This window comes from Podarcis muralis, chromosome 8 (assembly GCF_964188315.1).
Source record: "Podarcis muralis chromosome 8, rPodMur119.hap1.1, whole genome shotgun sequence".
NCBI classification, from domain to species: domain Eukaryota; kingdom Metazoa; phylum Chordata; class Lepidosauria; order Squamata; family Lacertidae; genus Podarcis; species Podarcis muralis.
In genome coordinates this window covers 60,806,839-60,833,818 of record NC_135662.1, presented here as the reverse complement: position 1 = coordinate 60,833,818, position 26,980 = coordinate 60,806,839, and the positions used below count along the sequence as shown (strand labels likewise).

General features: G+C 43.2%; 1 protein-coding gene across 4 annotated transcripts; it reads right to left on the bottom strand.

Moving 5' to 3' along the window:
- Positions 1-4,528: 4,528 nt before the first annotated feature.
- On the bottom strand, positions 4,529-26,364 carry GMPR (guanosine monophosphate reductase). 4 transcript variants are annotated; one of them, XM_028737674.2, is made up of 9 exons: positions 26,345-26,364; positions 20,624-20,743; positions 20,080-20,163; positions 16,541-16,714; positions 15,504-15,585; positions 13,271-13,377; positions 8,686-8,728; positions 6,453-6,612; positions 4,529-5,319 (listed from the first exon to the last, which is right to left on the bottom strand). In XM_028737674.2, exons 2-9 carry the CDS (start codon positions 20,732-20,734, stop codon positions 5,142-5,144), a joined length of 939 nt encoding a protein of 312 aa, XP_028593507.2. In that variant the 5' UTR covers positions 20,735-20,743; positions 26,345-26,364; the 3' UTR covers positions 4,529-5,141. The 4 variants fall into 4 exon arrangements, with proteins under 4 accessions (XP_028593507.2, XP_028593505.2, XP_028593506.2 ...); XM_028737672.2 differs by lacking the exon at positions 26,345-26,364 and adding an exon at positions 25,222-26,240; XM_028737673.2 differs by lacking the exon at positions 26,345-26,364 and adding an exon at positions 25,280-26,217.
- Between the last annotated feature and the right edge of the window lie 616 nt (positions 26,365-26,980).

Below are 26,980 nucleotides of genomic sequence, written 5' to 3'. Positions count from 1 at the left end.
TGGCGGCTAGTGAACTGTTGTACAGCCACTGAATGCTTAGCATAAGAAATTTTGGAGCTGCAATCATCCTTCAAATGTGTTTATTTTATTGAGTTATAAAACTAGTAGAGGGAGACCAACTTATACCAGCAGAAGAGCTGGCCACCAAGAGAGTGCACTGAAAATTAGAAGCCTTTCAGTGTATATATGTGCAATTCCTCTTGAGATTGCTATCTCCATAGAGAGGGCAATTACATTTCAAAATGGCTGCCAATAAAGCTCCAGCAACCTGAAGCCAAAGGAGGAACAAAATTGGTACAGATATTCATTGCCCAGAGAAGTGATAACAGTTCTGATACATGTTGAACATTTTAAGGCTGTATAGCTGGCAGAAGATAAAACCTTCTGATTGATTGATCTGGATGTAAATTTGGCTTACATACTTGAGAAGTAGATTGATAGTTTAGATTTACTTGCAAACTCTTCTGTGTCTATTTAAGTTTAACCCCAGAAGGCAGTCCTTAAGTACTTGAAAGGCCTCAAAATGTTGTTTCTGGGCAACAAATATCTGCACTTACTTAGCTGGTTGGAGTTCTCATGTTTTCTATTGTATTCCAGAACTGTTGCCTCTCAAATTATTCTATTAGGATACGAAGCTTATCTTTGGTTACGCCCAACAGCTAATACTAAAAATACCTTTCTTAAAAAAATACGTAACATCACTAAATACTTGTCTTTCTGATGCATCTAAATAGGGAATTTTGAGGCCCTTACTTTCAATTTGGTAGCAGTCTTGTCAACATTATAAGCATCCAGCAAGTTCTAGAGGAAAGAAGCATTGCAAAGTCAGTAGGTGGTTCATACTGACTTCTTTCCCTTATTCAAATGACTGAAAAATACACTTTCAATGTCCTGCCTAGTGTTGGCATAGGAAAAGGGGTATCATAGCTTTATGCTGAGGTCATATTGGGCTGCAATGGCCAGTACAAAGGAGAAATGGGGAGGGAATAATGTTTTGCACCTTACAGAAAAGAGGAGAAAAAATTTAAGTGCATACAGACATAGGTAAGAGCTTTTATTGTGACAAGAGAACCTTTTTCCATATGCGTGCATACTCTCTGTAATTCCAGTGTAAAATATTGTACTTGCACTAGCTTTTTTTAAACAAATATAAAAAATGGAAGAATTCATATTCTATTTTCTAATCGTGGTGTGTCTATTTGTAGGATACACTCGCGTCTGTTTATTGAATTTTATGGTCCCTTTCTTTGATGGTGCTTGCAGGTTTTCTAGGTAGAAATTATTTCATTATTATAATAAAACAATGTTTGATTCAAAATTTGAACAAAATTGTTTTAAAGAAATTGTCTGTATACCAGTACAAGTTTATTGTTTCAGTATACTCGTACTAATAAAAATAACAGTGCCAATTGCAAATAAGTGTTCTTTGTTGTGTATGAATTAAGAGGTGGGAGTCAGTTTGTTTCATTTTTTAAATAGCAGTTTGTCCATATGAAAGTTTACTCTGAGGTTCATCTTTGTGACAAGGAGGGTTTTTTTAAAAAATAGAATAAAACATATTTATTTTTTTCCATAATAAAATATACACAGAAGTTGATGCATATTGCATATAATTGCCATTCTGTTTTATATAAATCACAGTTCAATTCTATTGTCCAGTCCCCTGCCACACACCCAAATTCAAAAACTGGAACTTTAGTCATATAATGCATGCATAGTATGATTGCGCATTCTGAATTCATTTAGAGCTCATTCTGTTCCATTAATTATCTTTGTATTCATGCATCCTTAAGAATATGATACTTTGACATTTTATCCAGTTGTGTGTGATTTCAGTGGCTGCAGCCAAATTGTATGTACCTTGAGGACTTGCTTTCCTAAAATCAAGGAAGAATTGAGGTAAGGGGAGGGGAGTGAAGATATTGTTGGGCTGTATGGTTCAATTTCCTTTAGGATGTTTATAGCAGTAGGGTCACTGGCAGAGCACAGAGCTTCAAGCAAGACCCTTCTGTGCAGTGTGGATCTGCAGCTGCCATGCCAAGAAGGAAGGCAAGACACCGTTAGCTTCCCTAGGGGTCTGCTCACAAGGTAAGGGGACCCTTCCACATAATACTGCAATAATATATCCTCAGGTGGGGTCTAAGCTGGTGCTTGCTAAACAGGGATTAAAAACCTCCAGATATTGGGCCTCAACCCTAGTTAACAATGGCGGTGGCCAGGGATGATGGGAGGTAGAGTCTTCAACATTTGGGAAGGCCAAAGATTACTACTAGCAGAAACTTCTCCCTTTCTTAGGTTATGATGAGTGATAGGGCAGAGTGTCTTAAGGCAATTGCTTCCCACACCACTGCAATAATGTAAGAACTGGCCTCCCTGGTGTGGCTTTTCCTGTCTAATATTCTACATTGATTTAAAAAGTATCTGCACATTTCTAACAGATATGTATGCATTATTTGTAAGGCATCTATTCTCTGCTTGCATAGGCATCTAGTACAATCTCACCACATGCTATTCAATTAGGTTTAAATAATTTTTTTAAGCGGATCATTTCAACTGCTCTTGTTGGTTCTCTTTCATGTGAAACCAGAAGTGTCTTAAGCAGGTACGTTGGTTTTAAAATACCATTGCATTGCAAGGTCATGAGAGATGTCCAGCCAATTTGAGGGGGGGAGCAGGCGTACCTAAATTTCCATTCTGCAGACTATTAACACTTTTAGAATGATGGTGGAAACATAACCAAATCCAAACGTATCAAGTGTTGCAAAGCTTTGCCATGCAATGGGAAAGGTGATTCTGTTCTAGGGGGAATGTTAGGAATAGTTTGTTTCAAATAGAGAATGTATGTTTTTAAGAATCATATTCCTGTTTTATATTTAAATCAACCCAAAGGAGAAAATTTATTCTTCAAAACACAATCAGTGAATGACTACTCACAGGCAAGCCCCACTGTACTCAGTGGAACTTACTTTTCAGTAAGTGTGGGTTCAAGATTTCAGTTTTGATGTTTAAAAACCATTCCTTTAAAAAATAACTTCCACTGTGCTTTCAGATCACTTGCATGTGTTCAGCTTTGGAAATGTTGTAGTTGTGAATGCCCAGCAACTATGCATATCCACTGTCAAGTTCTGTGCAGCACACATGTACAAGCTGTCAATTTCGTTACTCCAGTTATTATATCAAAGACTTGACGGCAGCCAAGTCCATAGGGCTGACAGGGAAGGACCTGTTGCAATATGAAATTTTCTGTCTCAACTGCTAAAAGATCATTTATCTGCACCTTAAAGTCTCAAGATTAGAAGATAAAGAAATACTGGAAAGAATGAAGAGACGTTTTTTTAAAATCCAGTGCAAGTTCCTAAAATGTAATATATAATTAGACCACACACCTTCAATATAGTTGGTTGCAGTGTCTTCCAGGATGGGAACGAGTACTTTAAAAGTACAACAGAGATGTGATGCTGTAGCTCTCAATATCCCAGAAAATTCAAACCTGCTAGCAAATTAGGCTGCGATCTTTTTCTGCTGTGGTTTTAAGACACTGTTCCAGTTCAAAAATTAGTGTGTACATTTGTATGCTCGCTTGTCTCTTTACTTATTAGATCATCTATGCAAGTAAAATAATCAGCAAATGATGAGTAGATTACATTTCTTCATTGGCATACTCCTACATTTCTACCCACCCCGGCTTAAACTGGCTTTTCAAAGGAAGGCTGCTAATGACTCCAAGGGAGGAAGTGGATTACAAAAACTCTGAGACAGAAGCAGTAAGCGCCTCTGAACTCCCTGTCAAATGCAGGAGGGAAGGCAGGTTTTGCCCTCAGTCTAACACTAGTGTCATAACAGGTAATCCTTTGTCTATGAATGCAATCGTTCACATTCATGTAAGAAAGAGAAGCAGATGCACCCTGGGACTTGGTAATTTCACTGCCCAGCACTTTAATGTTAGAGGCAGGCAGCCATCACTTATACTGGAGGAAAAGGAAGTCACAGCAGCAGAAGGCCTGCGTGACAAAAAACAAACAAACCTTAGCCAGTGAACCCGCAGTCACTTGACTAGGTTTATTCGGATTCATAGCATTTCTGATAATGAAACCCCTATTGCATTTAGATAAGTTTCCACATTTCTGGCCCTGCCGACCCAAACAACCACAGTGATGATAGACATTTTGACAAATGAAGTTCCAGACTGAAGGTCATAACCACACTGCCCCTTATCTGAAAGGCCTTGGTTATGAGGAGCTGTGGAGCTGAAGATCTATGGCCCTGACTGGTGCCTAAAACTACGAACTCCACTTACAACTTCCCTGCAAGTATTCTGTAGTGTCTGGAAACGCTTGATCTTTGATAAATGGAATGAGGTGGCTTAATCAGGCCCTGAACAGTAGGAACCAAAAAATATATATGAAGCCGATGTTTGTCCTCTGTCCTTAACCAAAGGAATCTTCATTATCTTGGAAATATCCTACATGAATATAAAAGACATGTCCATTTCCTTTGTTTGAATGTCTCTGCCAGCAAAGCATTGCAATAAAATTAATATAACTATTTAATCAACAATTTTAAGAACATGAATATATCAGCACGCATTAAAAATCAAGTACTTAATGTCACAGAGAAAATAAAGCAGCATTTTATTTTATTTAGTTTTAGTTCTAGAGGTGTTGGCCGAAGGTTGGCATGCTGGGGCCGCACTCTGGCAATGAGCACCTTCTAGTTTTCACAGTTACTCTCCTGGCTTTTCTGACTTCTGCACCATGTTAAAGGAGCAGAAGAAACTGGTCAGTTGACTGTATAAAGCTTGGGTGGGTTTGCTCATATTGGTAACAACTGTTCCAACAGAATGAAGATCTGACTAGATCAAACTATAGATTTCTCATTTAAATAGACAAGGCTATAAAATAGAGTGCTACTGTATTTTGAACAAAGAATAAATCATCATGGACATAGCTGAAGTGTATGGCTTGACCTCCTTAGGCTTAACCCCACCACTACAACAAACTTTTTTGGGGGGCGGGGGGCAATCAACCTTCTTCCTCTTCTAGCTTGAAGTATGCCAGCAAGAAGCCATCTTGCCCCCCAAAAAATGGAAGGGGGGAGAACAGACAGCACATTTTACAGCCCCACAGCTTTTTCCTCTTTGGCTAATAAGCTGTGCTGTGCTGCTGAGTTACCCGAATGAAAGTTGTCCTTCGACTAAGCTCTTTGAGTTTGGCAGCTCCCACGTAGGTGCAGGTAGACCGTAGGCCGCCCAGGATGTCACGAATGGTATCCTCCACGTCCCCTCTGTAAGGCACCTCCACCGTTTTGCCCTCTGACGCTCTGAAGGTAAAAACAGATTGATTTGCACTAGGAGGAGGCATTCTTTTCAATGAACAAAAATCAAATTTCTCTAGCAATTTTTTTAAAAGTGCTTTCCTTGACATGCACTGGATGTGGGCCTTTCAACAGCACAAGCCGCCTCCAAACACATAACAGTTATTTTTGCTTGTACAAGACCCACCGCCCAAATAAGATTAGATTGGTAAGGCAACCCTAGCAATGTGTTGTGCTGGTGGTTGTTGTGTAAAGGGGTGGGGAGAGGAGACAAAATTAAAACTGATAATGCAATTTTCTAAAAGTGCTGTCAAAAAGTAATTTTAAGTCTGTACAGAGTTTTTTATGCTTATGAAAACCTTCATAACATGCTTATTAGCTGATCCAATCTCCTTGACAGCTCCAGGATGAGAAAATCACATTTACTGGAGCATATCATGGCCCCTCTTGAGGTACTTTCTTCCAGTCAGGTGGGGGAAAAGATTATGCATCTTCAGTATAGTTAATATGAAACACTAATCTGAAATGGAGGCAAAATTATGTAGTCTGAATTTCTAGGGCAGTCTGGACTATCTGACAAGGGCTCTTTCACTTGTTTGAAAGACAAGCTTTGAAAGGAAATGCACAGCTTACTGATGGCCCAAACATGTTATTGCACCCTGAGATCCCTATTACATCCAAAAGAAACCAGGGAATGCTATCTCCTGAATAATGATTTAAATTATTGCCATTTAGTAAACAGAACTGGGTGTATGGTTCTTGTCCGACAGTTGTGTGTGTTGCTAGAGAAAAAAATAAATCCATTCTGTAATAAACTAGAAGCCAGATGCCACAATACCACACAAAGGCACAACTAAACCTATTAGGCTTAAGCATTCATTTCTCTTGCATTGGATTGGCCATTCTATATAATCAGGCTGCCTCAATTTACAAGACACTGGTCTGAATTCCAGACTGATTGCTAAGCGAGGATTCATTGCCCTTGTACTAGAGAGTTAGGGATACAGCCATGGCGCCTGCTGGTAATAACAGGTTGCACTTAGATCTCAGCTATTTGCTGCCAGGGACAACATCCAAAAATGAGGGAGCTGGAAGAGTGGAACTTAATTCTGTGCCAAAATTATGAGTGCAGCTGGTACCTGTATTCTGCAACACCTCCCACATGCTTCTTCATGGCTGTGTCAGAGCTCATTCCATAGAAGAGCTTCACCTTCTTGCCATTTTTTTCAATAATCTCTCCAGCACATTGGTCATGTCCTGCAAACATGCCCCCGAGCATCACAAAATCAGCACCAGCTCCTGTGATAGAAAGAAAGAAAGAGGGTATTAAGAGTTGAGTGTGCAGCAAAGAAAGCCAAAAGAGAGCATAGCTGAAATGTGATTCCTATCTGGCCAGGATGTATCAATAAGAGAAACCTAGTCATCCATGGGAATTTTATCTTTTTAAAAAAGTAGGACATTGGAGGGCATATGGAAATTGGTTCAGAAATGCTCAGATATGTTTTCTAACTGCCTCCTAAGGAAGGCCTTCTTCACACTTTGAGAACCAGGAGCAGAGAATCACAGAATTGGAGAGTTGGAAGGGACCCTGAAGATCATCTAGTCCAACCCCCTGCAATGCAAGAATATGCAGCTGTCCCATATGGGGACTGAACCTGCAGCCTTGGCATTATCAGCAGCATTCTACCAACTGAGCTATCCAGACTAATGAAATGTTGCTGGCATGTATCTGCATGTACATAAGAACGTGATCAGAAGAAACGAGAATCCTGTGTTCCTTGGCCCAAATAAGAGACTAGTAAAACTTCCCACCTCAGCAGCTAAATGTGGTTGCCTCACCATTTGGAAATAACTTCCATGCCACCATCATAAAGGCAAAAAGGTTCATGTTCAACTAGAATCCCTCCGCCAATGAAAGACAGCTATCATCCCAACCTTTAGCATTTCTCCCTATTTTCTGCAGCTAAACCTCTTCAAGGGCAAACTCTGTTCTTGGATGATGATGATTATTATTACTGTAGTCAAATGCCAAGATCTAACATCTGTATTGCCATACATTTTGGGAGGTGGCACAATTTTCATTGCATTTAGATGAAATTAGATTATGTTTCGGGAAAACAAAGCTTAAGAAAGTAAAACAGTGGAACTGCTTGAAGTAGTTTCTTGCTTGCCCAATTCCAGGAAAGGTTCCTACTGAAATAAAGCCATTTTTTCTAGTGGCAAGGTGTTGCCCCTGCCTGCTTAAAATGTAGTGAGAAGTTGGAATAGCCTTAGCTATAGCTTTAAGGAAATGGGTGGTGTCAACATGGGGGAAGCACCAAATTGAATTATTCTGGTATGGGTGGATTTTAACCAAACTGTGGGCTCATCCTCATTTCCTCTTGTCCCATGCCTAGAAAGCATGGGTCTGGGTGGTTTCCCCCTTGTCAAACACCTTTCCCAGGGAAAACCTGCTCTTTAGCTCTAAATCGGAGGAAACGTTAATCCAGGGGAAACCCGAATTGCCATTTGCTCCAATTGAGCACTAAAAAGCAGTTTTCCCCAGGGAAAAGCAGTGGGACAAGAGCTGTCGATAAACCCTAACAGTGCAATACCTAACAATGTGTATTCAGAAGTCCTATTGAATTTCACTAAGGCTTACTCCCAAATAAGGCGGGTTAGGACTGCAGCCGAAAGCAGGGTGCAGAATCAGCACTTTGGTGGCACACATTCAACAGATTCAGAAGTGAGCATCATTATCCCACCTCCACAAAGATCATGTAACTGCATGTAGCTTGTATCCTGTGTCAACCAACAGCAGGTGGCTTGGTGGAGCAGCGGCGCTTGCCTGACCTGACAGCTGAGTCACTGCTGCTTACATGGAGGGGCAAGGTGGTGGGGAAAGCAGGGTGGTGGAAACGCACCAGCAAAGCTAATCTGCCACCTTCCCCATTTTCAGCCAGGAAAGCAATATTCCTTCTTTGCAGCTGTGGCTTGTGGCTGCAAAGGAAGAACTTGCAGTCCCAGCTTTAATTAGAATAGAAGAGCACACTCATGACTGCACACTTCTGAATGCACTCCTGATTTTTCCTTTGAAGTGTGATCACCTGGTGTCACATGAAGCCAGATGATTGACAGGTGGGCAGCTCTAGCCTACAAGGAGAGTGGGGGCAGTTCTAGACCCAGCTCACTAGACAGATGCAGTTTCCCACTTCTGAGCTAAGCCATGGTTTAGATTAGTACGTGTGAACTAGGCCAGTTTCAGTCTGTGAAGTAGTTTGCAATCTGCTTCCTCTGATTTATGTGGAAGATAAATGGGAGATGAGATATTTAATCAGAAAGACAGTAGGTCCTAATGCTCTTCACATTTCTCAAGCAGCAAACAATACTCACCAAAAGCTTTGGCAACATCTCCTGGACAGCTGCATCCTCCATCCTACATAAAAGAGGGAGAGAAGTCAGTGTCGAAGTCTGCATTTGTTGTAGCCCAATAGTTGTATCCAACCATACCACAAACGGTTCAATATCAATAGATAACTGTTTGGAATGAAATGACCCCGCACCTGTCTAAGCTGGCCCATGGGAACAGGGAGATAAAGATTTGGCCCACCCAGGCCAAAAAGGTCTCCCACTCCTGTTGTGGCTCACCATGATTGAGCAGGGTTTTGTGGCAGGCGCCTCACTTTTCCTCTCGCGCAAGTGGGAGTAACAAGCCATATTAGAAGGACGATGGTTTGTTTCTCCTGAATTAAGTATGATCAGAAAGCAAAGAACAGATTTTGACTTTAGGATCAATGTTTCTTTGGGGACGGAAACCACAATTCCAGATTCAGACATGGCATCCCAGGCTTTGCTGCTTCCACTCACCCCAGAGAAGTGAATTGGGAGTGATTGGGCAGTTGTGGCCTTAGCAAGCTGCCCATTCACACTAAGCCATAAACTTAAACTCCCATGTTGAGCACAGATCTCCTTGGGCAAATTGCTCGGCTAATCCATCCGTCCATAGGCTGCTACATGCATATACCCTATAATATGTGACACTTAACCCTCAAATAGGGAGGGATGGAATACTTTGCTTTTCAGACACGGGTTAATTTGCCTCCCCATAGGTAGTTGCATATTTGTTAAAGAAACTACATGGGAGGGAGGAGGCACAATTTTACTGTCCCATTGCAGGTTGATTTTATTCAGTTTATTCAACATTCATAGAACTAAAGCCTTCATGAAATTCTCATTTCTTCAACTGTAGGGAGGAAAAATGCAGGAATATATACTCAGTCCAGAGATGTGATGGCAGGGGACACTGCTCTTAACGTAGTCTATCATCTAACCAATATCTGACAGTGATCTGAATACTAATGCAGAGACATACAAGAAGCAGATAAGCGTTCTACCAAATCCTCTAAATACTCATTTTTTCTATCCTTTAAAATGTGGTGACCAAACTAGACCACTAAATGGGACCTATCAACAGAATGCAGAGTCAATTCCAACTTTTGAGCCAGAAGTTAAACTCTTTGGATCTCTTGGTTCTATAATATTCCCCAGCCCTGAAGCCGGCTTTGCTACTTTTGGATACTGTGGAACCTCCACAAAATGGTTATCAAATTGGTTTCATCTGGAAGGGCAGGTTTTTGAATGTACCCTATTCCAAAGCAATGCTGGCTGGGACTCCCGTCTGGCATGATAAATACTAGCTCTTGCCACAAGAGGGCACTTTAAAATATATTCAGTCTCCCAAACTGACACAGTTAAGTCGCCTCATGTTGATTTTAGTAGGCCTCAAAGACATGTAGGAATTGGCTCTCACATTTTCTAAACTAAAGGCAGCCTAGCCATTACTCCAACATCCTTGCAGCAGTTCCTCACTCGCTAATAATATATAGTAAAGCAAAATGTGTAATACGACACCATTACACCTCAGGTTTCTTTTTCCTTGTAAAGTGGACAGTGTCAGAAACAGAGATATGAAAGCTAGGAGCTAAGTGGCACCTTAAACCTAGGTTATGGGCGCAACAACGGAATGTCTAGGCACGATTTTTAATAACAAAAATACAAAGATGAAAATGAATGAAGTTGCAGCTAAAATACTATGTTCATTTTTCACATGATCTAGTCCTTCCCCTGCCCACCCCGCTAATATTCTTAAGAGGATCTCTTCTCCAGTCTTCAGAGAGTAGTTGGGAGTGGGAAGGCAGAAAAAGGTCCTCCTTTCCTTCCACTCTGCAGTTTTAATCTGAAATCTTAGGCTCAGTACTGTGCCCAGAGCTCAGAAAATGCTCGCCCTCATGAAATTCCCTGTCGCAAAATGCACCTAGAACAATGGGAGTTTCGAACACTGAAAGTGGAGCAGAGATGGTGAATACTGGCATACAATGACATGAGCATATTTTGCTCTAAGACACGTTACTAGAAGATGCAGGGACCCTGAGGTTGCCTCTTTTCCACAGCAGTTACGCATCTCCAGCAATTTGTCCTTTCAGCCTAAGTAGCTGGGGCTCACTACAAAGTATGACGGCTGACTCCTTGGTTCTTTGCTGAGCTGCCATAGGAGGAAACCAAATAGAAACTAACTGGGTAGCATTTGCATCATTACTCTGGCTTTTTGCTATAGTTTTGGACCAAATAACAGATCATCACCGAAGAACATTTTCAGAGGGTAACTGGCTTAGTCTGCTGCGGCACAAAGAGCCCTATGGCATGTGAAATATTTCAAGAACTAAAGCCTACTTCATTCAGAAATATATACTGTTATAGATTTAGGTGATCCTCCTAAATGCTAGAAATTAATAAATGGTAGGATTTTGATTATCTGGAGTATTGAGGGGAAGATTGGAGTCCTGTGGAAAAGTACAGGCTAAGATTCCTTCCCAAGCCAGGGCCTCACCTAAGATAGAGCGTTAACATGACAAAATGGGTTGATAGCCCATCTAAGAACCTGAGCCTGGGAAGTGAGGTGCCAACTTGCCACAGTGGTGGGGTGTGGGTTCGAAGCGACAGGAGAGTCTTGAGCATGGTGTGCTGGGAAGAAGAGAGGGAGAAGAAAGACGGGGATCTATCTTGTGAAGGCTAGCTGGGAGAGATGCCTTGGACTCCAGGGCTGCACCACTGAGGGGACAAGACCCTCTTGAAATGACCATGCTGTAAGAACTGGACTCCCTCCACACACGCCGAAGGTGTAACTAAGTGAATAAACCATATTTCTTAAAGCTACAACAGTCTCCGTCATGTCTCTATTCTCCAAAACAACACAGACCCTGGGTGAGTGCCTGGAACCCCCGGGAATCTTGCAGAGAGTGGGGGTGGAACATTACTTTTGTAACAATGCATATAGATACACATGCACACACAGAAAATATGAAGTGGGAGTTGAATGGCAATGAGATGCAAAAATTACAGTCAGTAACAGAAGAAAATATCTCTCATACGTCAAGAAGCTGCCTTATTCTAGGCCAGATTACCTGGCCAACTAGCTTAGTATTCTCAACTGTTGACTAGCCAAAGCTGACTGGTCTCTTAGTTTCCCATGACCTCCAACCTGATTCTTTTAACTAGAAATGCCAGGGATTGATCACGCATTCTACCGGTGGGCTGTTAGGGGATCTGAATGCCGCAAGCAGTCATCAGAGTCCAACCACTTACAACAAAAGCAACTATAGGGTTAACAATTCTTCTTTTGAGACAATCTTTACAATTCTGAGAGATACGTAAAAGATTTGGCTCCTCATCTGGCATTTTCAAAGGGTATGAAGTCCCTTATATTATTTATCTGCAAAGATATGAACTGACATGGAAAACTAGCTCAGGTGAGGAAAGAGGAACTTGTTAAAAATAATATTTTTTGTTGTCAAGCAAATAGTGTCCTAAAAACCAGCAGGGTTTATGAAATAGGAGATTCAGTTGTGTCTGCTTCAAAGGGGCAGAAAATTAAGAGGAGACAGTTGTTGTTTAGTCTTATTTCAATCACAGACACATTAACAGGCACAAATAACTTCAGGAAGAAACCAAACAACACCAGAGCTTCATCTAGTGCAAACACCAGATAACCGAGGGGAAAAGGCCTTTGGGAGACCTAGGTATAAATTGGTGTTCTTCCTAAAGACATCTCACAGAAGGCTGAAAAACTTATTTAAAATGTGTAATGTGCTGTGTTTATTAAACAGCATTCTTTCCATATGAAATTCAAATTGTGAGTGGCCAGGGCCAGCCATGAGGCGGAATGAAGCAGCCACCTCAGGTGACAGAAGGCAGAGCTTCTGCAGGTGCCTCACCTGCTCTGCTGGAGAAGCAGCGCCAGCATTGGTGCCATTTTCGGTGAGATCTCGCCCAAATCTCATGAGATCTCAGAGGGAATCAGAGCCAATACAACTTCACCGGCAGGGTGGCACAGCAGCAGAGCGGGTGGTGCAGCAGTGGTGCTGGCAGAGGCAGGTGATACAGAGGCAGAGGCAGGGTGGAGTGGGAGGGCACATCCCATTTCACCTTCAGTGGCAAAACTGGATGTGCTACCTCTGTGGGTGGCTTGCCAACTTAGAACATGGGTGCTCCTTAGAAAATAAAGATGTTTCACTTCCTTGTGAAACTGGAACTCATCAAAACCTTGAACGTCAACTTCATGCACCTCAACCTCATATCACTATTTTTTGACTAAGGCTCTTTTTCCTTACCAAGCTGCTACACATCCCTCTTGGGAAGTATAAATTAGATATGCACTTTCACAGAGTATTTTGCTACCTAAGGAGTCAGTTCACAAAACGGGGGTGAGCTACTGGACACAAAGGCATGACTCAAAGGTCTACTTCTGAGCAGTTGGAAGTTAGGAGCCAGAGTTTCTAATTCATGCCTTTGAAACCCCTGAGCTCAAGAGGTCTCAAGAGGTCAGAGATGACTGCGGAAAGGGTTTCCTTAACATCTTCTTGTTGGGATTTCATTCTATAACCCTGCCTTATTTATGGCATTTCCTGCAGATCATACTTACGGATATAATATGCCCCTTCAGTCCATGAGCGGAATCAGCACATTCAATCACTGCGCTCAGCTGTGGATAACCCACACCAGTTTTTATCCGAGTGGTGCACACAGATCCTAGACATTGAAAACAAACAGATGGAAAGATGAAACCAAAGCTATGGTATCTTGTAGATTAGGGCAGGTGAAACCACACAGCTGCAAGATTCTTTCCTTTTCAACTGGCACACCAAATTTTTACTTCCAGGAGAAGCACCTGACTCCACAGAAGGTGCCTAATAGAATTCAAAAGGCCCTTGAAACCTTCCTCCAGTTTTATGAGGAACCACCAATTACCACTCTTTATGTCCAGTTTGCCAACCAGCTGCTAATCCACCTGACCTTGGCATCATCTAGCCTACATTTAAACAGGTTACTAAACCAAATATAACGGAGAACCCTGCCAAATGCTTTGCATTCCCCCCAACGTCTCAGCCTTGTTTAAGAAATGAACAGGAGGTCACAATGTTGCACATCCCCTTCCATCTTCTGTACAAAATCCCTCTGCCCTTCCTCTGCAAGCTTTTACTACAGTTAAGCATTGCATCAGCAATACCAGTGGTTAATGCTAACCAGAGTTCCCTCTTAATCAGCATCTGAAACCAGTGATAGCTAATACTGCAAGTGCCATTAGAACGCATGATTTTTGTAAAAGCTGGCAATGGAAGGGTAGGGAAATTGATATGCGGGGGGGGGGGGGGGCAGGCCAAGATGCAGCCGCCTCCTGATATATGGTTAATAAGCTCAAACTACATTAGCTCAAACTATGCTTGGCTTACATTGATGTCAGTCTTATTTCTGGGCTTAAGGAGGTAAGGTTTCTAAAGACTTTTACAGGCAGGAAAATGGGCACTGGGGTCACTCTAGCTCACCACAGGCTTTCAGTCTAAAGCGAAACAATAAGATGAGCCTACTAATTTCTGCCTAAAAATAATAGGACATCAGGAAAGAGGCTTCCCCTCCCAATTCATGTGGATGAAGAGGTCTGGGTAGATGAGCCACCGTTTCCAAAAAATGGCTAACTGGTGCAGCTTAAGCCAGTGGGTTTTCAACCAGTGTGCCATGGCACCCTGATGTGCCTTGAAGGATGGTCAGGAGTGCCATGGGCAACACTTGCCTGTGTCCCTCTTTCCTTCCCTCCCTCCTCTGATGCCTTCTCGTGTCTCTGCCTCCCTTGCCTGGCTGTTTGCTGCAGCAGCCCTGGCTACAGGCTCCGCAGGTGAATGGTGCCTCTGGGGCTGGCCAGGGGGTGCTGGTTGCCAGGAGCTGAGGCAGCCTCAGAGCATGCAAGCAAGCAAGCAGGCGAGGGAGCCCAGCCAGTCCACCAAACCTTGCTGCTGGCAATGGTCAGACAAGCCATAGGCCCCTGTGAGGCAGTGTGAGGAGGCACCTCTCTTTGGGGCGGCGGGGGGGGGGGGCAGCTCAGAGATCAGGGGCGGCAGCAGCAACTGCCCAGAGGACTCCCAAGGAAAGAGAAGAGGAGAACACTCCACAAAGGAGGGTGTTTGGAAAAGCGTGAGAGGCTGCCAGCTCTTTAGGCAAGGGGTGACATAACTGGGCTCCTGAGTCCAGAATGTAGTTGGCCAAGGGAGGTATGGAATCAAAAAGGTTGAAAACCTCTGGTTGAAGGTGTTTTTAATTTTGAAAGATGGGCAATTTATTTCATGGCATTGAAACACTATAGCACAGCTTGATCACTGGGCACATGAGAATAAATAAATCACTGGTGGTCATTCATTCCTATAGCAGTTTTAGTGTTTAAAGTACATGGCAATCCTTGTTTTATTCATCCTATAGTGACCCAGCAAAACAGGATACTACTGGTCCCATTTCACATATGGAGATCTAAGGCTCAGAAGATGCAATCTGCCAAGCACTATTTGGCAAATCACTGACTTCTGGCAGGAGACAATCAAGGCAACTTAGCAGGGGGAACACAATCTCCTCAACCCAAACTCTCTGTAGCATCATCATTTTTGCTCTGAACCCCATATCCGAATGGAAAAAGGAGCACCCGATTATGGAATGTAAGGTTAGACTATACCAGCATCATGGTGAGTCATGGCTACCCAGGTCCACAGGATTATTATAGGAAATAAATAAATCCTCAGAGAATAAATATACCCAACATGAATGCAGAAACAAGTGTCCCAGGCACATAAATATAAAACTGCTCTCTCACTGTGCACTGCCAATCAGCTTACCTGGTCCAATTCCAACTTTGATAATGTCTGCTCCGGATAGAATAAGTTCTTCCACCATCTCTCCAGTCACCACATTACCTGCCTGAAACACAGGCAAGAGCATCAATCCAAAGTTGAAAGAAACACTGAACAAATGCTTGGGTTAACGGGATTATTGTTATTAGTGTTGTTATTCAATAATTCCATATACAGTTTTGTTTATATGAAGAAATTGAGTTTATTTCTCAAACATCTATACTAATTTAAAGTGTGTGGGGGTGTGATTACTATTACTGTAATAGGATATTTGTGCCAACTTATGCCCTGGATCAACCAAAGACATTTTGCTCCTTGAGGACACTGGGGGAGGGGGACACCTATAACAGTTTTAGGAGGCACATGGGGAGAAGGGAAAGGGAGAACGTTCCATTTCACAAGCAGAAATCCTTGTGCTGATGGAACATTTACCTTAGCACTATGCTACAATTCCACTCTAGGCAACCTTCAATACGTCATTATCTATAACTATGCATAAACTTTGTAGTTTAACATAGCATTCCCCCATCGCCAAATCCTCTTGCCAAGAAGCAGCTTTCAAAAATCCCTTAAGTTTAGCAATGCTCTGCAGTTGAACAGGGGGCGTGAGCTGAAAAAGAACATGGCTGAATAGCCTAGGAAGCCAGATCCTTGGTCCATCAAACCTAGTACTGTCTGCACCGACTAAGTCACATTCCTGAATCATAGCTACTGCGCTGTAATCTTGGGAACACATCTGGGGAATGGGAATGACAGCAATAATGATATTTAATAGAAGAATGCGTAAAGAATTCAATTCTGTGGAAATAGTGGGACTGCAGTAGTTGCATGGCCTGAAACTGGAGTGGCCAGGTGACAAGCTACACCTGCTGAAATTCCTTCTTCTATACAACTATTACAGATGCAGGAACCCTGTCCTCCTCTTCACCAGGCCATCCTACATGAAACACGCTTATTTGAATCAACAAAACATCTCACCGAATTAAGCCCATCCATCTCTCCACTTTCCTCATCATACCTACCATGATTGTGTGTTTGGGGAATCTGATGCGGACGGCTTTCACGAACTCCACAAAGTATTCTGAATAACCATTGGCCACATCCAGGCAAATGTACTTGATAAGGGGAATGGCCTCTATGATTCTGGTCATCTTCTCAAAGTCGGACATGCCACTGCCTGAGCTCACAGCTACATGCTGGAAAGAGAGGGAGGGAGGGATCATCAGCCGCTTTTATTGAAACGAGGTCAAGAGCATTTTCTGTGCATCTATTTGAGAGAGAAAGCCAACAGGGACCATAAAATATTAGCGTATACCTCCAGCCTGGGGGAAGAGATTTGGCCAAATCTGAAGATCGAGTGCAGTGAAAGAGAAGTTGGAATTTGTGTCTGGGGCTTGGAACTGTGGTCTGAGAATTAATCAAAATCTTCCATTCCTAGTTATGCAGTCTGCTAATCTATGCATGATATTCATTCCTCTGGAGCACGTAACACTTTGTCATTTCTTTGCCATTTAAAATTTTTCAATCTATAAAAACTCCTGTTTGTGTTCAGTGATGTTGGCAAAGAAAAAAATCCTGGTAGTTTCTGTCCCATATCCAAACTCTTTCATAGTTCATCTCCCACTCCCCTGGTCCTTTACAACATTGTCTTGAATACTGTACACAGTTTTCTATTTTAGTTTTCTTTTCAAGCTGTTTTTAATATTCCCTCTGCAGCAAACAAACATATTTTCTAGCCACTTCTGTCATTCCAAAACAAGCCAGGATTTGGCTCATAAGTTAGCCATAGCTTCACATTATGTGCGAACTACAGTTAACAGCATACCAAGAAGTCAGGATATTAAGCCACAGTTTAAAGATGGGTCTCATAGCAACCCAAAAGGCAGCCAAAGGCCAGCTATGGAGCCACTGGCAGCAGTGTTAAGAGGTGCTCTGCCATGACAGAGGGAGGCCACCAGTAGGATGGCATTGGCACCACTGGAGGTCTCCCTAGCAGAAGACTTCAAAAGGAGCCCTGCCACAAATACCGTATTTTTCGCACCATAGGGCGCACCGGATCATAGGGCGCACCCAGTTTTTAGGGGGGGGGGGGAATCAAGAAAAAAATCTTTCCCCCCCCAGCCCCAAAGCGCAGCGTACAGGCTGCGCACAACCTCTCCCTGCCAGAGGGGTTGCGGGCGGCTATGGCACAAGCCAAGGCAGCGAGCAGGATGGATCCCGCTCGCTGTTTTGGCTTCCCCTTTAGCCCTGTGCAGCCTCTCCCTCCCGGGAGACGCTGCGTGGGGCTAAAGAATCCATAGCCCCATGCAGCCTCTCCTTGCCGGAGGGGTTGCGTGCAGCTATGGAAGAAGGCAAGGCAGCGAGTGGGATGGATCCTGCTCACTGTTTTGGCTTCCCCTTTAGCCCTGTGCAGCCTCTCCCTCCCGGGAGACGCTGCGTGGGGCTAAAGAATCCATAGCCCCATGCAGCCTCTCCTTGCTGGAAGGGTTGCACGCAGCTATGGAGCAAGCCAAGGCAGGGGGCGGGATGGATCCCGCTCGTTGTTTTGGCTTCCCCTTTAGCCCCGTGCAGCCTCTCCCTCCCGGGAGACGCTGCGTGGGGCTAAAGAATTCATAGCCCCGTGCAGCCTCTCCTTGCCGGAGGGGTTGCGCGCAGCTATGGAAGAAGGCAAGGCAGGGGGCGGGATGGATCCCGCTCGCTGTTTTGGCTTCCCCTTTAGCCCCGTGCAGCCTCTCCTTGCCGGGAGACGCTGCGCAGGGCTTTCCTGGCAGGTGGGGGGATTCCCTCACCTCTCGTAAAAGCCCGCAGAAGCCGCGCCATCCCTTTAAAGAGATTGCGGCTTCTCCTGGCTTTTCTGGGAGGTGGGAGAAGGGACTGATGCGGCCAGTCAGTCCCTTCTCCCTCCTGTGGAAAAGAGCGCACAGAGCTTGTGTGCGGCTCTTGGGGGCTTTTCCCGCCTGCCTCCCCCCCTGCATTCGCTCCATAGGACGCACACACATTTTCCCTTGCTTTTTAGGAGGGAAAAAGTGCGTCCTATGGTGCGAAAAATACGGTATTCATTTGTCAGCACTGGGGAAAACTGGGCATTTCAAGGGTGTGTTGGGATATGATGGTGAAGCTATGGAATAACAGGATCTAAACCCTCTTATTTCCTCAACACACCATCACACAAAACTGAACTTGGAATTGAATTTCCTACTCCCTGGAAAAGGGGATTTAAAAAACAACTTGAAGTAAAACAAGAGTGGAACCAGTCACAGTAGACAATACAGTGGTACCTTGGGTTAAGTACTTAATTCGTTCCGGAGGTCTGTACTTAACCTGAAACTGTTCTTAACCTGAAGCACCACTTTAGCTAATGGGGCCTCCTGCTGCCACTGCGCCGCCAGAGCACGATTTCTGTTCTCATCCTGAAGCAAAGTTCTTAACCTGAAGCACTATTTCTGGGTTAGCGGAGTCTGTAACCTGAAGCGTATGTAGCCTGAAGCGTATATAACCCGAGGTACCACTGTACTGAGCTAGATAGAACAACAGCCTGTCTCCGTATAAGGCAGATTCACTAGGCTAGTGCCATCAAATAAAATGAAATGCATATCTAGCTTGCTTGGATTATTTCCCTCACTCTCTAATTTACTCTATGCTAATCTGACACAAACTTGAAAACTTCATTATCACCTCATTCACTTCAGTGATGCTGGTGCCCTGGCAAATGGTATCTTCACTCCTGCTTTGAAAAAAATGTCCCAGAACATGCCATTCTCCCCACCCCCACCCCAGTATTTTATCACAAGTATTACCAAAGTTTTCAGGGGATCTTTCTTTCTCACTGTTATCTTATTGCCTGAGCCCTGATTCTCAAAGTGCATGCTGTTTCAGAAAGAATTTCATAATCTATCATAATGATATTTGGGCTGATTAAAATTGCTGCATTGAATATATGTTTGCCAGTCTTGGTTTGAATTTACAGAATTATGTTCCTTGGCTCCAGTCTAATTTTGTTGAAATGCAACCATACCTATTTCATCCATTTCAATTTCACTGCCAACATTCTATTAAAAATCTCATAACTGTTCCCCCTTGCTGTAATGTTATTCAAAGAAAGATGCTCATTCATGGGCGTAGGCAAGGGGGGGCATGGGGGCAGCTGCCCCCCCCATCAAGTAAAACAATATAAATACTTAACTGACCAAGCATGTTGGTCCTGCCCCCCTAACAAAAGTCCTGCCCCCTCCTCAACACAAATCCTGGCTACGCCCATGCATTCATTCTTAGTTTACTGGAGAAAGTTTTGTTAACACACTTTCCCCCTAACTTCTATGAACATTTGCTACAGCTAAGGTTTCTTTCTAATGGTTCTATTATATATATATATATTATATTCCCCATAGAAATGCTGAATAAACCACTTAGCACAATTATTTTAAGAACGACAAAACCATTTCTTGCAACCAATACATGTTGTTTTCTTCTTTTTCTATTTTGTATGTGTGGAGTTTTTCCCCAAACTCCCAAGTTTAGAAAGCAGTAAATGCACTTAATAATTAATAGTGTGAAAATATACCTCTAGGCATTCTGGGTGATTGCTTGCAAACAGCTCCCACTGTTCCAGAGAGTAATGCTTGTGAATTGCAGTGAACATTGCATACTAGAAAAACAGAAACCAGGTATTACCCTACAATCTCAGGCAGCAACGTGCACAAAAAGACTACATGGCTACAAAGCAAGAATATGTTATGGGATCTTATTTTTTAAAATTTAAATTAGTTTTTACTAAAGATTTTCTTGTGTAACAAAACAAGCAAATAAAGAAAAGTACATATAGTGTCTCCACTTTCAATTTGTAGTCTTTTCCACAATTTGTTTACATTCAGTATGAGACACTATTATCATATCCATGGTTTAACAGGTATTTAGAAGTACTTGACTTTGCTCCTACTTTCCCTGTTTGCAACACAGGCAAGTCAAAAGAAAACTGGAATCTAAAATTACTTTGCTTCAAATATGTTTTTTGTTTGTTTGTTTTGGAAACAATGGACCAGCTCAGGTAACACACTTCAGGGTTTTATTTTTCTTTCCGTTTTGCAGGAGAATTAAAAAGCACTTACTTTAGTCATAACCTGTGCCATTTCAAAAGTGCCTACAGTGTCCATATTTGCTACTATAATGGGGATCCCAGTGTAGGTTTGCTTAGAATTACGGAATGTGAAAGTACGCATAAGATCCACCTGTAAAGAAAAAAATGCGTATTTTAATCAGTCTTTTGTACCAGCAAAGAAATACAGCTTTTATATGCTATTCGGGGGGGGGGGGGAGGTTCACTAAATGTAGAATTAAGGCCTAAAAGGAAGGAAATGCAAACTTGTATTTCTAAGTAAGCCAATCCCAGATTTAATGCTTATCCAATTAGGAACATATCCTCAAGATGTTCAAATCAAGTTCCTTTTTTCTAGTTTTCTACTACATCCCATTTAAGCTGTTGGCTGGTCTAAAGTAAGTTAAGGATCTGAAATTCTCAAAGTCACCTAGAGCTGAGCTGGAAATGCCACTTTGAAGAGTTTTCGCCAAATATTATTCACCATTTTTTCAAAAAATGGAGACTTGGCACTCCAACACACAATGTGCTGGAATCACCAGCCCAATGTCATTACGGAGCACAAAAAGTAGTAACAACAACAAACCTTTAGGAAAAAAGGAAAAAAGCCGTGCTACTGCCACCACTAATGGTAAGCTCCATCCCCAATAATTGTTGCATTATTTCTTCTCACTCTATAGAAATCTGGTGAAATGGCCCCCAATTTTCCTGCCCACAAATGGGCTGAACGAAGGCCTTTAATGCATAGCTCTATCATCAACACACAGACACCAACGAGTCTTAGCAAATGCTGCCAAAGGGTTCGCATTCCCCAGTTAGGACTGTTTGCTGTATGGGAGTGCTTTGGGATCAAGGTCTCCTTCTGGATGCTTAAACTGGCCAGGAATGCATTTTATCAGCCTTGGCCTTTTCCATAGCTTACCCCTATTCATGAAAGAGAACGGTTTGACCCTCATACTGCATGTCCTAGTAACCTTCCATCCAAACTGCAATACAGAGAGCCACACTTCAAGCATGTTCACAAGTTGTGACTGGTCCACAATACAACAGCCACGTTCGATTACAGGGGTTAGATGCAGGAAGCAATACTAATTTTATGTGAGCTACACTGGTTGCCAATTTACTATCAGGATAAATTCAATTTTTACTTTTATCCCACTTTATACTCCACCCACCAGGTAACTTGAGAGAGCATCTTTTCCATATGTACTTAGTAAAATCCAGCTCAGTTTAATCATCAGTTAGCCTGGTTTATAGAACCAGATTATAGAACCAGCTGCCTGTTCCATACAAGACATTGCCTCTTTTAAACAACCTTTATAGGTTTGTCTTTTTAAATGGGCTTTTGCTGTTTAATATGCCTAATGGTTTTGTTTGTTGCTGTGCCTCAGTTCTGGGATGGTTTTATTGTTATCGCTTCTCGGCCTATTAGCCAAGATGATGTGAAAACACTATTATATTTTCTGTTAACTGCTGTTCTCTACCTTGAAAAGCAGTGTATTGATAAGCAGACTACGCATCTCCCAAATAAATAATTAATAGGTAATTGTATAATGCTGGACCTCATTCATTACAAGCAGGACCTGTATCCAATGTCTCCCCAACCTGCCTGATTTTTTGTTGGCAGCAACCTAGGCTCATCCTTACAAGCCAGGAATTAAAAGAAAACAGAAGTCACAGAGGGGGACATAATGTCTGCCTCCCTCTTAACTCATGAGTAAAGCGATACCTAGAATTAATCCAATAGCCAACCAAATATAAATGGAAGAGTTGAAAAGGTTTAAAATATTTGTTATGCACATATATATACAAGTTCTTTGGTCACTGCTTTGTAGCATTCTCCCTTTTTAATATCCTCAACTCAACAACTAAGACTACAACTCCCATCATTGCTAGCTAACAGGACCAGATGGGAATTGTAGTCCCAAAACATCTGGAGGGCCGAGTTTGGGGATGCCTGATCTAAGAGCAGGATCACACCTGCCTTCCCCACTCTTATCCCATACATCTGAGAGCTAGCTTGTGGACCATGAAGAATCTCCTATGAATTGTACAAATAGCTAGTGTTCATTTTCCTGAGAGAGAAGCAGCATATTCAGAGTTACTCTAATTACCCATAACTTCTGTGGCTAAATTCCCACATTTTCTCTACCTTCTACCATTGTGAAATTATTTAAGAAAGCAACTTGCATGTTACCATAAGCAGTAGGGTCAAACTAGGCAGCCAAATATCCCTTAATTTAGAATATTCTCCTTTGTTTCAGAACGGAATGTGGCAAGCAAAACAGAAGTCAATCCTAAACAAACATGCTACCCAGTTCTATACAACCCATAGATTGGTAGCCAACTAAGTCATACTGAGTAGACCCATTAAAATCAATGGACTTGTAAGTCATGACTAACCTACACCAACTATTTCAGAGAATCTGCTCTAAGTAAGTCAGCACAATCCTAACCATGTTTACTCTGAAGAAAATCCTAAATGAAATAAGGCCTAAATAGGGGTTGGATTGAAGCCTTATTCTAAAGTAAATACGTACAGACTGAATTCTTACTTGGATGCAATAACCGCTCTACCCATTACACCAAAATAAACAAGCATGTGGCCTTATTTTGCAGGAAAATGCTGTTGGCTCGTTTACTTGTATGATATACGCAGCTGGAAACATTACATATAACACTTTGGGTGTAGATGCAAAACACCTGATGGCATGTATATCTTAAAGCAGCCTAAACTTTCTTCCATTGAAATCTATGTTAATGATAGCTACAAAAAGTTGGTTTTAAATTAAAGCTATTTTTCTCATTTAAAAAACAACTGGGTACTTTTATTTAGTCCTTACAGTACCCCATAGAATAGGCAATACAAAAGTGCCACTTATCTTTGGAATGTTGTTCCAAGTTAATAGGTAGATCAAACCATGTAGGTCATGGTAAGCCTATTGGGTCAACAGATATGCAACTCCACATTCCAGAGGGATTTCCTACAACACTATTCTGGTTACAGAGATATAATGCCTGCAGTATTTTTTTTGAAAATGCCTTTACCAGTAGCAATGGTTGCTGGTCAGAGAACAGATGTCTCTACACAGCCTGCAGTCACAAAGCATTCGTTCCAATATGATGGTGTGAATTATCCAACCACAAACTAGATTTCAGGGATTTTAATAACACAAGGAAGAAGAAGATTGCTGCTTTTATTGACAGCTGACCAAGCTATTCCCACCCACCCACCCCCAGAAGAAAACCTGAGTACAGTGGTACCTCGGGTTAAGTACTTAATTCGTTCCGGAGGTCTGTTCTTAACCTGAAACTGTTCTTAACCTGAAGAACCACTTCAGCTAATGGGGCCTCCTGCTGCCTCCACGCCGCCAGAGCACGATTTCTGTTCTCGTCCTGAAGCAAAGTTCTTAACTCGAGGTACTATTTCTGGGTTAGTGGAGTCTGTAACCTGAAGTGTATGTAACCTGAAGCGTATGTAACCCAAGGTACCACTGTATGCGTGTGCATTAAGAAACCTGTTGGATCAGACCAAATGCACATCATCAAAGCCTATCATCCTGCTACCCAAACTGGGCAACTAAACAAGGCAGGCGCAAAACAGCCTTCTCTAGCTGTTGCCCCCCAGGAACTGGCATTCAGTGGCACACTCCTTCTGTGAGCATGGAAGCTCCATTTAGCCACCATGGCAAGATCTATGTTGCAGACCTATTCTTCATGGATGTAGCTATTCTTCCCCTCCCTCCACCCACCCACACCCTTTTCAAAGTCTTATTTAATATGGGATCTTAAATGTCAATTTATATTTAAAAGTTAATTAAATCTGCTTTAGATGTTGAACATCCCATAAACTGATGCTTTGCAACCACATACACACACAGCTACAGCTAAAAGTTCAAGCTAGTTTCAAAAAATAAAAATGGAAGCTTTTTTAATTTGGCTGTCAATTTACAAAAACACAAAAGTATTTGCCTTCCCCTCCGTTGTGTATGTGTGTCCTGACCTGCCTTGTCCTCACAAAACAGCTTCTCCCTGATATTACTTTCCCTGGAAACTGCAGGCTTGCGAAGCATGGCTTGTAATTTGAGTCACCGGGGGCCCCCCTCCCGCTCACCCATTAGCCAGCAAATGATGTGTCACACCGGCAGTTTCTCCGCGCCTCTCTGCAAAACAATTCCGAGCACAGTTCTACCCAACTCTAGGTCACCTTCTTCCATCCACTGTATTTTCTTGCAAAGTAACAGCAGCAGCAGGAACAACAACAACAACAATAATTAAAAACGTTTTAGGCAGATGCCCCTATCAGGACAGCACAAGCAGTTCTTAGGGGGAAGCGAGGAGCTCACGTTTCACGTTTGCAAGGGCTCTTTCCTTGCAAGGAGGCAAAAGCTCCTGCAAAGGAGAAGGGGGGGGGGGGTGCTGCCTGCCGTGTGATTTTATCTTAGTACGCGAGAGTCCACCTAACCTCACCCGTGAGGTAACAAATGGGGGGATTGCTTTATTCGGGGCCGCAGCGGGAAAGACAAGAGGCGGGAGAGAAGCAGACAGACAGAGCTCATTAACCCGTTAACTTGGGAAATGCAAAAACCAAGAGAAAAAGAGGTTATCTACCGGAGTTAGATGCGAAGTATTAAGGGAAAAAAGCATGCTCGTTTGGAAAGGCCCCCACCTCTGCTCTGCTTTTGAGGCTGCTTCGCTTAGGTCTAACCAAGACATCTTTAAAGTCCAGTTTGAGATCGGCATCTACTCGGGGCATCTCGCCGGTTCAGCTCGGGTGCAGGAGGGGCGCTCCTCGCCTCAGGCTCTCGGGCTGCAGTTGCTTTGGCTTCTCTTTCCTCCCGCGGCGGCGGCGGCTCTCTCTCTCTCTCTTTTTGTTTGCTTTGCTTTGGTTAGGTTTGCTTTGGGTTTTTTGCCGGTCAGCCCGAGTCTGGGGCGGGCAGGACAGAAGCAACCGAAGCTTGTTTTCTTTGCAGGGCGAGTATTTATAGGGAGAGCCGAAGGCGCGCGAGACGGTGCCGGATCCCCATCGCTTCTTTATTAGGAACGGGCTGCTTTTGGAATGTGCACAGGCGGCGCGGGGCAGGTCAGGTGGCCTCGCCGCCCGGCTCCTTTCCCCCCTCGGCTCGCCGGTTGCTCCGTGACTCTGTGGGTGCCTGCGCGCTGCTACAGCAATGCAGCTCCAGGGGAGGCGAGCCGGAGACGCTGCAGCACTTCCAGGCGCCGGCAGCTGCAGCTTGCAGCAGCAGCACCATTAACGTGATCGATAAGGCCGGGGCCGGGGGAGAAGGGACCTTTCAGGCGAGGGAATCAGGCACCGGGGCAGAAGCGGAGTGGGCGAACGCAGCTCCAAATTGGAGGAGGAGGAGGAGAATTAAGGGCAACCCAAGGGCAGAGGAAACAGCGCGCGGCCATGTGACCCTCCCCAAATCTTCTGCGTTTATGCACTTGTGCTTCGTCCTCCCTTTCTCTTTTTCCCACCCTCAGCCTGCTCCAGTTTCTTGTGTGTTAGCTCCTTGGGGGGATCCCTCACCCTAATTCCAGCTTTCTTCATTTGCTGCTCTGCCAGTCAGTTATGAAACGGCGTCTCTCTCTCTCCCTCTCTCTCTCATTAAAGAAATAGACCACAGTTGCAGGCAAAACCACAGGCACACTAGTTTCCCCCACCCCAGTATTATCAATTGAGCACGTGAGGAACGTTACACTGACTTAAGACACTGACTCTGTCACCACTCACCAAGCTTCGTGGGCTGTGAGGGTTATTGAGGCCACATTCACTTAAAAACACTTATGATAGCACTTTTAGCACTCATGGCTTCCCCCAAGGAATTCTGGGAGCTGTAGTTCATTATAGACGCTGAGCGTTGTCAGGAGGCCCCTGTTGCACTTAACAGAGCTGCAACTCTTGAGTTGCTGTAAAGAGGGATTGATTGTTAAACCCATTTTTCTAAAAAAAATAAATGTTTAGGGGTACTCTCATTTTCCTGCTCATATTTAAATGCTGCCCCTCAATGAGGCCAAACTTAGATTCACAAAATGTTTAGGGGTATGCGTACCCCTCAGAAAAACCACTCAGAATTGACATTCTGTGAGGGGAATAAGAACCTCCTTCCAACTCCCAGCACCCTTAACAAACAGCTCTTATGACTGATCAAAATGATATCATAGTCCTTTAACTGTATGGTGTGAATGGGAACCTGAGTTCTAGTCACTAGCATCGCCCTGACAAGAATGCAGAAACACAGATTATTTTCCCTGGTTATTTTGCACATTTGGGAGCTCACACCTACTTCTGTAGTATGTGGGATATGATTAATAACATTTTGCCATATTAATTACATACCAAGGTTTATGTCACTGAAAAGCCTGGCTT